The following is a 14,445-nucleotide window of genomic DNA, read 5'->3' as shown; positions in this document are numbered from 1 at the left end:
AAATTGAGTTTTCTTTTTTTTCTTTTTGTTCAAGTTTTTCATGTTTCAATAAATTAATGGAATTTTTAAAGCAAAAATATTCACGACCTTGGGGATTGACCATATAATCGGATATTGATATTTTAAATGCGATTTATCATGCCCAGCCCAAAAGGGAAGTACAAAAGTCATTTTAAGGAGACCTGCACAAACTGGTGTACTCAATTCCATATTATAACATGTTACCTATTAATATTTGCTCGTTTTTGAGTAGTCTATGGGCAATATAAACATTGTATTTTATTGAAAAACTTAATAAAATAGTAAATTATTTGTTTGTGGTATGGCTCTTTCGAAAAAATGCATCAACCAAAAATAAAATAATTGTCTCTTTTAGTGAAAAAAGGTTCTGCCCTAAAGTGTCAACGTTTCCCTGTAGCTTAACTGTTTAGTGTAGCACTAGCTATCAACACCAAGGTTGTGGCTTTAATTTCTAGGGAACACATACTATCAAAATGTATACCTTGAATGCACTGAGAGTCCCTTTGGATAAGAGTCTTCCAAATGCATACATGTAAATTACATGTTTACAGCTAGCTACATGATTAATAATGACTGATATCTAAAGTTAACACTATTGGCCACTTTTATTTATTTTATTTATTTATTTATTTATTTTTAATGCAACGATTATACAAAAAATGCACGTTAAGTGTTCATTATGTTCATTCACATTTGCAATATGTTGGCCAAGCAGTTCTTTCCATGTTTGTGTATTTGCATAGTGTTTCTGGCCTAACTGTAATTATTTTCCATTGTTTGTGTGTGTGCACATGTGTATATATGTGTATTTGTGTTAAAAACATAATTGTATCAGATGTATAATGGCTCACACAATCCGAAATCTTGAATCGTCATAACACACAGACATTAACATGTATACAGTACATTGGCATAGCATATGGGGCTATTGACTGACTAGTTTCTCATCGCATTTGACATCACCTACCCAGTTATCAGAAGTAAATGTTGAACAGACCTGCACGTAGCATGAAGGACAAATGTCTCTTGTGTCAATGCTTGAGCGAGGGCCTTAAGCAGCTGTATTTGCAAGCAGAGCTCCTCTTCACTGTACACTAAAACTCATTTGACAGAGTAGGATGAATCTCATTGGAATTCAACAGAGTGGACCGCTTGTTGAAAACTGCTAAGGAGAGGGTCAACGTTCGTTGTTTCAAATTTGCATCTAGGAAATTTCTACTGAAGCCCAAAAGCTGGAGGTTTTCCTTGACCCATGGTGCATTGGCTCTGCTAAAATTGAAAACATGCCTTGAAGTGAGCAAAGATCCAGGGGCAGTTTTCCCCCTGTTATGAATTTAGGGTTTGAGAAATCACAGCTGGGGAATGGCAGGCTGAAGTGTTGCTCCATGGGGGCAGGGGACTTGAGGAGCAGATGTTAACACTGTGGTTTTGGATGATGGGGGTCGAAAGAAAGCTTCCATGATGCTAAATCTCTCATTTTTTGCCAATGATGACAAATTGCTATATTCTGTCCTTCTCAGCCATACAGTTTACCATGTATTGAAGCATGTAATAATAATAAAAATAAATTAATTGATCAATTGTCACACATTATACATACATTTCTGCATATACATGGTGAAATTATTTATTTTTCACATATCCCAGCTAAGCTGGGGTCAGAATGTAGGTGCCATGCAAATGAAGGATGAGAGTGCCCCACATGACCAAAACGAACCGAGAGAGTCTGTAACCTCTATAGTGGTTGCTGATAGTGGTGGGGAAAAAAATTATTCTGATAAAAAAATTTTTTAAACCTGTTACAATTTGTACATTTTCTCTCTGATCATTTTTTTTTAAATAGATGTTTAGCATTATATACTAATTCAATGATAGATAGATATAAACCAACAGGTTTTGTATCTTTTAATTCTTTACATTTAGTTCTTTTAATGCATCACTGTTACAGCCATCAAAGCACTGCTTGTTCACTGCCTGTTATTATATAATCCACAGGTTTATTTGTGAGATGTTATAGAGTATTTTTCATTTTAAATTTGTAGGTTTGCACATACCTTTTTAACCTGCAAATTCTGTACAGAGTGAAACAAATGTCATGTCAGACACAACATTCTTCAGTAAAAAAATATTTCTAAGGAAATAAGGGTCAACATGGCAAAATATATTAGAAAATTAAATCAAAACACTTGATTTTGTGTCGTAATACTTTACATATCGCTGTAATATCAAATCGGGACCTTTGTGTAAACACACATGGGAAACAACGATGTGTTCCCTTATCTTTTCATGTCTTACACTCTGTGTTCATGTCATACCTGTAGCTGTAAGGCACCCGAAATATAGTTAGGACTGACAATTTACACATTTTTTCAGTGCGATTCATTATTTTTTTTTTATTGATATAAAAATAAAGCATAAAAACCAATTGTCATGCCCCCGGAACGTAATAAGGAATTTTCCTTTAATAAAGAATCCTGAGCAATTCAAGCTTGTTCAAAGTACCAAATTAATGTTTTTGCAAGTCCCAATCAGCAGGGGGCCGTAAGCATAACACCAGCTAAACAGGCAATACACAGTTGTATAGACAACAAATCACATTTACTGTTAGCAGATAGCACAAAGTGTCTTTTTTTTTTTTTTCTTTAAAAAAAAAAAAGCTGGACGGAGCAACTTCAAATGCAGGAATCTCAAGATGTTTTTTTTAAGTGTCAAGCTATGTATAACTTGACAAATCATCCTAAAAAACAGTATTCCCTTATAAGCTGGAACATCCCATATTTTTGTAAAAATGATGATGAAATGCCCCATATTGAAGTGCTTAAAATGCTCAAGTATCTGTCCTGGAATGTGATTTGTTGAAGAGCGTAGCTGAATGGTAAAGATGTGCTGAATTAATGGGTGGACTGGGAAGGTAAGTAGCTCTGGCTTTGCTATATTGAGTTAGTGTTTTTTCATCCAGACCATAGGATTAAATCCATAATGTTATCCTGAATTTTGTATTACACTGATAAAGAGCACACTTTAAGTTTGAGCAACTGTATTGAGCAACTGTATGAGAGCCCTGTATTGAACTGCTAATGATTTGTCTGCGAAGGTGGTTCGCTGTAACATTAAAGCTTCAGTGTACAAATTCTCAAGGTATCAATAAGATCTCAAAAAACGTCATTAATATGATCTAAAAATCATTTAAGCCAACAGTACAGATTCAATAGCCTTTTCTGTCCAGTTTTCTCATGACACCTGCTATAATCTAAAATAATTTGTTGGAAACTAAGCTAAGTTCACATTGATAATAATGGTGTCCTGTAATAATGATGAGACAAAGTTTTCAATTTAAGAACTTGCTATTAGTTTAGGTCACCATTATTTTTAAGAGCAGGGGTAGGGTCTTACCCTAAGTTTGCCTGCTGTCAATATGGTGCTCGAGTCTGGGACCAATTATGCACAAATCTATTTTACTTAACAAATTATTTGTTATTCTAGGTTGCTAGCATTCAAATGAAAATAAAATGGAAGCTGGCAAGCTACCATCTCTTTAATGAGGCAGTGACCACCTTAATGTATCTGGTCCTTGTTGGGCAATTTGACGAATTCTGGAATAACCTCTTAAAACTGTTAGCTGTTTTGACAACACAATGCCACATCCTTTGTACATAAGCCACTGGCTCGAATAGGCCAGCTATTGAAAACATGAATTGGCTTGACTTGCTTCTTCAATGGTTTAGCGATCTATGAAGCACAGTGACCCAGTTACACAAGCAGGTTATTATCTGAAAAAAGTGTGCAAACTTAAGGACCCAAAATATGTCCCACCATTTTATTTGTTTGATACAAATGGCTGTCAATATATGCCAAACTGTGCTTTTCCCAAATAAAAATTCAGGAAAGCAATATCATAACTGCACTTATTTAATGCACATGTAACATAATTTTTGGTAATGTGCCTGATTGGTGGATATTGCTGTGTAGGACACTATGGCTTTGTTACAAAACCTTGTAAGCTACCTCACTAAACCTACTGTCTGCATTGACAGCTATTGTACCTTTTAAAGCAGCATTCTAACCAAAATTGAACCGCATAAGTAATTGATTTGAAACACTCTTCATGGCAGCAACTCTTTTAACAGTCTTTTACGAGTGCCACACAAATAGCATTCCTCTTGCAAAGTGCAGAGACCCTACATTCACAATTTATTTACATAGAGTTTGGCTTTAGCACATGTGGCTTAGCTAATAAAGCAATACTCCATTCTCAAAAAATACATGGAACGGTTTTCTTTTTGACCCAGTTTTTGTGTGTACCATCTACTTAAATTATCAAATATTCCAAAAATAATATAGCCTACGTATCAAAATCATCACATGGGAGGTTGGTATGTTGTTTCTTAAACTTCGGGTACCATAGGATCGGACACATGCTGACTCACAAGCGCCATCTCCTATCAGACATGTTTTCATCTGCTCTAGCGTGTTCACCTTTACCTGTAGCACGACTGGAAGTGCATTGTGTCAGCAGCGTGGGTTCGAATACCACATTGAAACCAGGGAGGTGACAAGTGCGATTTTGAGGTTGCATTTTTCCCTCTAACGTTACATTTTTACTCCTGATTGATTTACGTTTTGGTTTTTTATAAAAAATAAGGCTTTCCTCTTCACTGTATTGCATCCTGTACAGCTGAAAACTACTTGATAACTTGCTGCAAATTCATCACTCATAATTTTCACATGCAAATGAGCTTTGCGCAAACTCTCAAAGGTTCGCTGCAGGTTCACTACTACCGGTAAAGAGCTGCAAACATTTGTGGTGAATCACAATCTCATTTGCATGTGAAAATAATTAGTGGGCACTTTTTCATCATGGGTGTCCTATGATGCCTTAAAATTCTGTCTATGTATGTAATTATTAAGATTAGAGTATTCAAATTGCACAAATGTTCTACCTTACTGCGATGATTTGGTTTTCAGCAGTAAATCCCTGTTAATAATTTTCTTTCATATTTTATCAGCATTAATGGGGATTTATGGCTTTAACTCCATGCTTTTGGCCTTGGATGAACTGCATGCAGGTGGTCTGCTGTACAGAGGGATTGTATATACTCTGGGTACTGCTGACATGTATATTTGGGTCGTATATAAGCTTGTAATCTGAGACTTGTTATAGAGTAGAATTCTCTTCCCACAAGCCTCCAGAGCTACCGTAGATGGGTAATTTGGAGGAAGATAATTTGAATAAGTGGTGTTTTATTGCATTAATGTTTCCGCAAGGGAGGTTAAACATATTAAGTCTATTAGTTTAGGCATTCAAGCTAAGCTGTAAATTAAACATATTTTCTTTTTTTCCCAAATGGAACTTTCCTTACTTTTTTCCCATTTACTATTTGGCTTAGTGTCTTCTGGCCTTGCCTTGTTATGACCCAGTCTCTGAGAAAGGGCAAATCCATTCTGACTTTCTTTGTTTTATAATTGGCATGCTGTGAGTGTATGTGTGCAAATAGTGGAGGAAAAACTCTTATTGGCCTTTTCCAATAAGAGTGTGGAGTTCATTCTCTGTGCCGTTTCTTCTGTAGCTGTTGGCCAAGTTCCTGTGGAAGGTCAATGAGTGTATTGTGCACTTCACTCGTACAGTGCGTCTACTCCACCCCACATGTAAAATGACCTTTTCAACTCATGCAAAAGATCTAGAGCAATATAAAAGCCAGACGGATTCTAAGTTCACTTCTGCTTTTCTCTCAGTCAAGGTGGATCCAATACAACCCAAATCTCAATTATTTTCATTACCCCATTCAATGTGTTGCTGGTAGGTGGAGGATTCCTGAGGTTAAGTATGCCAGCTTAGAGGTTTCCATGAGAACTGCAAAGTTTTGTTCTGATTTACAGACCTGATAAAGACAAGAACAGTGTGTCTAAGTTTACATAGGACAGTATTTCTAGCTACCAACTTGCAAAAAAAATCAAATTAAGTCAAATTACCATGCATATTGTTTCAAAGCAGCTTCACAGACAACTGTGCCTTAAAGACTCCAGTGAGACAGCCAAAGGGGACTGGGGCAAGGACTTCAAAAAGCATGTCATTTTGGGATTTTTCTTGGGTAATTTACTTTCAGTTTATTGTGTTGTTCACATTTAGCACATCTGTGCGATTTGATGCTTGAGTGTGAATTTTACAGAAGCTGGTGTCTACATTAATTTGGCTTGTGATTGTATTATTTTAGCCCTTGTAAGGACACGTAGCTTTAGACAGAAAACCTGAAATTTACTTTAAAATGAGAAGCACATAATTTCGGCAACACTAGCACCATCAAATGGAATTGTGAAAATTATCCTTTCAAAACAGGATTCCACCCCTTCCATGCTGCCCTCCGTCTGCCATTGTTCGTTTTAACAGTTGGTCCTACCCCAAACTCACACTCTTGGTTGAATCAAAAGTTGACTCAATCAGACCAATGTTTTAAAGTGCTGTAGAGCCACATTGACAGCAAAGTATTTTCCCTGCAACGCTTGTGTGAATAACAAACATGGAATTCAAGGAAGACTTTGCTATTTTATTCTCCATTGCTTTGCTTTATTTCCAGATATTCCATTCAATATGTTTTTGTTTCCTTAACTTTCCATTGCGACCTGAAGAGGAATTGCTCTGCAATAGTGGGGTTTCCCTCTTGTGTAAAACTCTGGAATTCCCCTGTAGAAGCGCATAAACACGAACTTGATGGACAGACGATATTTTACATTGATGTGAATAAATGAGTATAGCGTATTTGGTAATCAGAAGGATGCTGGTTCAATCCCCACAGCCACCACCATTGTGTGCTTGAGCAAGGCACTTAACTCCAGGTTGCTCCGGGGGGATTGTCCCTGTAATAAGTGCACTGTTAGTCGCTTTGGATAAAAGCGTCTGCCAAATGCTTAAATGTTCAATGTTAAATGTATTTGCTTTTCCCACTGTACTCCCTGAAATGTTGAATTCTTTCTGCTGTGTTTGTTGGGCTTCATCCTATGACATTTGTTATCCAATGCGTTCACGCATATGCACACTCCATATAAACCTGTAAGAATGCCACTAATACGTTTGCATGAACATATAAGCAACGTTCTCTGGGAGAAACCCAGGTGTGTTCAACCGGTTTTTCTTAATCCCTTAAAATGCATGAGGAAAATGGCGTTCTCATTTATATGACGTTTCACAATGCCACTTTCTGCCAAATACCTTGGAGGAAAAAAATGGTTTTCTTACATGTAAATGTGGACAGTGTCTACATTCAGTACAAATGGCTGGTTTATACAGTAGTTGTCCCTGTACAGATTAACTGTGATATGAAGGTATTTTACCATTGTTCAAATTACATGCTTCAGCTTTAAGTCTAAACCCTCAATTTTACTTTTAATTGTATGTTTAGTTCTTATACAGCTGGAGCATTAGCAACACTGGCATACATGTCTGAGTAAAAATCATACCACCACTATATCATATTTACATGCTCAAAAGATACATTTTAAGCAAGGTACATTTTGTTTGGGGGGTGATCATACTGGGTCCCCTATATCTTTAAATGTTTCAGCATAAACACCTTTTGAAATGAGATACACTTGTCCATTGGAATTAAGAGTTTCTTGCTACATTTCCAAAATAGGTGTGACAGTCTTATCAATGTAATAGTGCACTAACACAGTTTTGCTGCAAAAAAAAACAGCCTTTTGTGTTTGGGTAGTGATGCTTGTTGAGTTTTGAATGGCTAAGAAACCTCATGTGGGTCCCCTTTTTAAACCTCAAATCCCAATGGGTGAAAGCTGTTGAGTACAAAAGCATAACATCCAATAATACTCTTTCGCTCCGAAATGGATAGTACACCAAAAAAATTTTTTTACCCAGAATTTACTTACCCTCATGCTGTTGGAAACAACATGAAAGGAGAAATATTGAAGGATGTACTGGTTGTTTTCTCCTTCAAAAAGGATGCAAAAGCACCATAACCCTATCATAAAAGTAGTCCAAATAACTTTGCATAAACAATGTATTGTTGTATAGCTATTGCCTAGCTTCGGAAGACATGTATACATGGTTATGATTCTTTAGAGTTGGATTTTTTCAATAAATTGGTTCATTTGGCCGCAGCGTTTAAAAGCTCTCTTGAGAGTTATAATATCTGTCATTATCAGGGGTGTAAAGAGTACTGAAAAATAATAAGTAAAAGTACTGCTACTTCTTTAAAAAATGTAGTTGAGTAAAAGTACCTGTCCTAAAAACTACTCAAGAGTAAAATAATAGCTCATTTAATTTAGTATTGAGTACTGATTTGCGGCTATGCACCTTTAAAATAAAAACTTGATGCTGCAATTTAAAAATATAGCACACATACCGTAATTTACATTTACTTCTATAGCTGTTTGCCAGAAAGAATAATAATAATAATAAAAAAGTATTTTATAGGTGTTTGACAACTTTTAAAATACATCACTTATCTATGATACTGTAAACAGTACATGAATCTGATTAAAAAAAAAAGAAATAAATAAATGAAAGTGTGACATGATTACTGAAATTAAAAGATTAAAAAGCTATTTTCAGTATCATAATGTATGAAACAATTACATTTAAGATCGGTTTGTTTAGGGTCTACGTTTTCCTTAATGCTGACTGCGAAATTTATTGTTGTGCATAAAACATGTTCAAAACAATGCAAGGAATGCAAAGAAAACACTAAAGAACACAAATTAAGATTTTTAGAAGAATATCTCAGCTCTTTTGGTCCATACAATGCAAGTGAATGGGTCCCACAATTTTGAAGCTCCACAAATCACATAAATCAGCATAAAAGTAGCCTAATCCTTTTAATACAGAGCTGAAATATTCTACTGAAAATCTTAATTTGTGTTCTGAAGATAAAGAGTCATACACATCTGGCATGAGGGTGACTAAATGATGAGAGAATCTTCATTTTTGAGTGATCTTTCTTTAAGTAGCACATTGGGGGCCACATTGTCCCCCATTTGAGATACAATGTTCCACACTGATTTAGTTCTTGAATCTTTTAAGCCCAGCAATAGTTATGTTATCATTCTAATTCATGATGCACAGTTTTCTGAAGTTTGTGACTGGTGGAATGGTCTGCCTGAAGTATTGCTCTACAAATATTGATACTTTCTATCAGGCATTAGAAAAAACTTGATAAATGCTAAGCATAATTATAAAATATTTTATCATCTCTACTTTCCTGGTAAGTTTTTATACAGATTAACACACTCTCTACATCCGGGGTCGGTATTATAAAAAAAAACGAACAATGTTATTAAAAAATATTATTATTAAAAATGTCACTGTTTTATTCTATTACATGAATACTTTTAATGCTACTAAAGTTATCCAGCCAAAAGTAGAGAGTGGTTTTCTCATTTACTTGTTGTTTAATTAATAGCCTTTATATGACATAGCCTACTAGACAGTTCTCAATTCGGTTCCATATACACTTCAAGTCCAACATTTTGATGCAAATACACTTTTTGTCCCACTGTATTAGTGGACAAACATTAGCCGCCTGTCAATCACGCAACTACAGATGTCAGGAAATAAAAGTCAATATTTTATATTTTATCTAGATCAACCAACCAGTGTTTGTCTTGCTATCGCGATCAATGTAATGAACACCTCTGTTCTAGATGTAGAACATGGGCTAAGTATAGAAAATTACTCAAAAGTTTATCATCGATATCTTTTTTTTTTGGATAAACATCAAGATTGTTTTATTGCCCAGCCCTTTTGATAATATTGCATTAATCTCTCGCATCAAACCAATAATCTCAGTGATGGAAAGCTAATTTACAGGCTACATTATAGACACACAGACTCTAGTAAGCAGAAATATGAAATTAACCTCGGTATGTTTCTTCAAATTAGAGGCAGGATTAATGCTGTTATCTGGCTTGAGCAAGTTAAACTCACATGACACAGTCAAGCAATTGGCCTTTTTCACTGCGAAAAGTCCTTTTTAGGTGTGGCCTTGATGTTCAGGTGTTGTACTGTGCTTGTGGCATCCTCCATATCCATAACAGTTGGCGCCAGATCTGCAACTGTCGTTCAAGTTTTTGACGTGTGATTTGATTTGGCGGGATTCACGAGACTCTCCCTAGCCAATCATGTTGATAGATAAAAATAAAATCCGGACAGGGAAGTAGCAAACACAGACGGTGTGAAAATATCACATTAAAAGTACAGTTACAGTACTTAAAATGTACTCAAGTAAATGAATGCAATTTTAAAAGTACTTTAAGTTAAATTCCTTAATTATAGTAACCGTGCGTATTTGTAATTAGTTATTTTACACCTCTGTTAATTATACAAATTCAAAGTATAAAAGTTTTTAAATTGCACCAGTCAAATGGACAACTTTTGTGTACGACTAGTACAACTCTTCAGAATTTTTACTTTTGTGGTCCATGAAAAAAGTCATACAAGTTTAGAATGACATGAGGCTGAGTAAATGACGACTGAACTGCCAATTTTGGGTAAATTAATCCTTTCCAATTTATAGTGTTTTTACTCATCCCACTGCCACGTGGCTTTATAGGACTGCTCAAATTCACCATTAACTAGACCATTTCAAGGGGTGACAACTAAATGTGGCCTGGCACCACAATCAATCTCTGTAATATTTGTGCAGCGGATGTTGTTTTGGGATCCGGTGACCTTAGGATTGAGGTCAGACATCATCTAGCCATTTGAGTCATCACATAGCCTGAGGGGGAAGGGGCTTGGTTGCTATGTAACCTGAGTATGCCAATTGTTATTGAGGTATTCCCATTGAGGGCGATGTAAAGAAAATAACAAGAGGGTCTTGCTTATTCCACTGGCATTAAGTCCCATGTTTGCAGATGCTAATTATCGAAAAGCCTTAGAAGATATTTAATACAGTCTTTTCTTAGCTACGTTTGTAAATAAATTCTTACGTTTTATATTTTGTTTTTACATTCGTACTGTATTTTAAATGTTAATCGGCAAACAACTGACACAAACTCAAACTGACTCTCTAAGGTCAAACTAGTGAGGTAGATATTTAAATCATGGTAACATTTTATGTGTAGTCAATTGACATTGTGTACATTTTATTACATTTAAAACACAATAAAGAAATGGTTTTGGTTTTATTTCAAGTTCTCTGCCAGTGTCCTTGTTTCCATAAACGCACAACAGAACATGTTCACTAATTGGAGATGCTGTTAAGAGGCTCTTTTGTGATTTTAAAGAGCGAGACAAACAAGTGTTCCCATGGGGTGTCACCTGACCTAAACTACTGGTTGTTTATCCTGAAATGTCTAATTGGGACCAAGCCTGCTGTTTTGTCTTGTTCTTCCTTTCATTTGTGAGAGAGAAAGAGGAGGACAAGGAGGTAGAAAAAGAATATAAAAATGTGGTTGAATTATGAAGGCACTACTGTAAGTAGACGATATGCCAATTGAGGAGTTTTAATGTTTTGAAAGATGAATGATTTGTCTAATAACTGCAACGTCTAAAACCAAATATGCAGCTTTGTGGAACAGATGTATATTTATAAAGCAGTTGATTATTTTTTTCAAAGTACAGTCTCTTGATGAATCATATGCCATAAAAGAAAATGACAATAAACAAGATGGAAGCCTGTTGCTTTCATGCTGCTCAAAGGATTTGTCCATAAAGTAATGTACATAAAACAGTTAATCAGGAAAGATGTCACATGCACGTTGATTTCCAGGTCATTTAAACTGCAAGTCTAAACACTAATAAGTTCCCATGAGGGCCTGTGAACCTCTTTAGAATGCCTCCCTGAATCATAGTGGATACGAGGATTTTATTGCTATATTTCACCATATAAATTTAATTTGAGAGTTTTTAGTGAAAATGGATCTTAAACATATTCAAGTTTTTTCTCCCTACTATTTTAACCAGGTTTCGGCATGAAAATAGCCAAAGAAGCTGGCATGGCATTAAGAAACACAATTTTCACCATATTGTACCAACAAATGGTCTCAGGCAGGGCTCGATTGATAATCTGGCAAACTGGGCATTTTTCCGGTATTTGGGGACGTTCAGGGGTGGACTGGCCATCGGGAGAAACGGGCTGGCCGGGAAACGGGTCCCGAATGGGCCGTGATGAGCTAAAATGAGCAGAGTTATGCAGAACGGCCACAAAACGAAGGCACGATATGCCGAAGGGGGCAGCGACAACTTTTGGGCCAGTTTCTTTGTAAAATCCTGGGCCGATATCTCTTCCCAGTCCACCCCTGGTCTCGGGTTTTAATCAAATGTATAATAAAGAGCAAAATTTAACTTGGCAACACTTATGCACATGGGCAACTTAATGAATGAAATTTACATACAGATTAATCTCATAACATTCACAATTTTATTTTGACATTTTCTACTAAATTAAATAAATACGTTTGTTTGTTAGTTTAACCAGAAGTATTCCTCTTTCTACTATGTATAGAATACGGGCATATTGTGTTGTGCAAACTGTACACATGTCCTGGAAATAAAAGGGCTAAATATAGCTCTTAGCTGGTCGGTTGAATTTAGAGGGGTTTTGAGAACTTTTCAGTTAAACACCAGCTTAAGCCAGGCTGTTAGACCATCTTAAACCAACTAAAACTAGCATACCAGCTTAGGTTGGTTTATTTTATTATTTAGCAGGTTTAATATTTCCAACTGTCTGTGTCTCTAGAGATGCTCATTCTCCTACAATAACACAGAATTTTGTTCTTAACAGGAGATGATGCTTTGATCATGAATAATTTGATGTACCTATGAATCTTATAATGTTGCCTAAATAATGACAGTGCTGACTGTCTGCTTGAGTTTGCATCATGAGGGTTTTTTTGTGTTCTTCCTCCACATAATTTTTATTGTGACTTTATTTTTCTCGCAATAAACTTTGATTGTAATTGGATTACTTTGTTGTTGTTTTGATTTGATGGAATAAGTAGTGAGTAAAAATTATGTGACTCATGCTGGCAATGGAGCTTGAACCTGTTCCTATAATGATGGGGAAAAATACTTTGTTGATCGAGTTAAGGTCATATTATGGAAGTAAAGTTTTCATTTTTGATTTTTATGCTAAAATCCCAATTAATACTCTTTCTATCTCTCTCTCTCTATCTCACAGTGTGTAAAGATCCACCATATAAAGTAGAAGAGTCTGGATATGCCGGCTTCATATTGCCAATTGAAGTTTACTTTAAAAACAAGGTACATTGTTTTTTCTTTCGGTCTTTTGTGGAAACCTGTAATTAAATGCACAAAATAAGCAATATGAACTTAAGATGTAGCCTAATCAATGTTGCATCAAATAAACTGTTTCAAACTGAACAGTGGCAACAAAAAAAGTATGTGAATCAATTAGGGCTGTCAGAATTAACATGTATGCGATTTTATTAAAGTTTAACACATTATATGCGATTTAACTCATTTACCGTTAATACTGCATAAACACTGGTGTGAATGGCGGAACCTTTGTAATGCGTCCACCTGGAGACATTACACTGATGCACAGGCCACAAACAGATACACACCATCACCAGAGCCATTCTACCAAGAGATGCCTACAATCGTTGCATAAAAGTGCATGCATCGCGATTACAAATTTGCTTAAAATCTGGTTTGACGTTCATCTGTTACAATAATGAACAAACACAATAATTTTAAACTAATAACACAAATTATTGTATTGTCCTTATTCACATTTAATTTATCATTCAAATATTTATAGCTTAGGTTGGAAAAAGTATGTGAACCCCTTGGCAAAGCTAATTGGAGTTAGCAAACCTGGCATCCAATTAGGGCTACAAAAACGAATCACTAAAATCAATTATTTTCCATAATGAAAATCATCGACAATGAATTTCATTATCAATTAGTTGGATATGTGTGTTGAGCACGGAGAAGCTCCATCAGTGACGTCACTTTACCGCCCAGTGATAAATGTGTTGCATAATAACTTGTTTGAAAAACGACGGAGACAAGTTGAAGTGGAAAAAACATGACCTAAGATGCCCATCGCACGAGAGCACTTGATAAACACTTCAAAGAAGTCCATAATAAACAGACTGTTTATAGTCTGATGTCTAGACAAAAAAGTCTAGGATGAGACTTTTCAGCACAAGAGTGTATCTGATGATTGTACTATATATGCTGTATGCTGAATACAATGCATAATAATGCTAAGGGTCCAAATATTTGATAGACCTGATAATGCCAAATGTAATGTCTGATTTTCACCAGTAAATTTATACTATGCCAAACATTTTGTTTTACTGGATAAGCATACGCTACCATTTTTTTTATTATTTTTTTCCCGAAAAGAATAATTTAAAAACATGTAATGAGTGACTATACTTAAAAAAAAAAAAATAACAAAAATGACAATATGACTTTTAAAATCTTAAAATGTATGTAACCAG

The 14,445-nt window shown here is 35.5% G+C and overlaps 1 protein-coding gene across 2 annotated transcripts in view; it reads left to right on the top strand.

Moving 5' to 3' along the window:
* mllt3 (MLLT3 super elongation complex subunit) overlaps positions 1 to 14,445 on the top strand; it is a 74,206-nt gene that overhangs the window by 22,576 nt on the left and 37,185 nt on the right. For both annotated transcript variants that reach the window (XM_052152153.1, XM_052152143.1), the window contains exon 3: positions 13,152 to 13,234. In XM_052152153.1, the coding sequence (XP_052008113.1) occupies positions 13,152 to 13,234 (83 nt within the window). The remainder of the gene's footprint in view (positions 1 to 13,151; positions 13,235 to 14,445) is intronic.

The sequence above is a fragment of the Xyrauchen texanus genome, chromosome 2 (assembly GCF_025860055.1).
Source record: "Xyrauchen texanus isolate HMW12.3.18 chromosome 2, RBS_HiC_50CHRs, whole genome shotgun sequence".
Taxonomy (NCBI): domain Eukaryota; kingdom Metazoa; phylum Chordata; class Actinopteri; order Cypriniformes; family Catostomidae; genus Xyrauchen; species Xyrauchen texanus.
The sequence above is the reverse complement of the archived record's forward strand: the minus strand, read 5'-3'. Positions and strand labels throughout refer to the sequence as shown.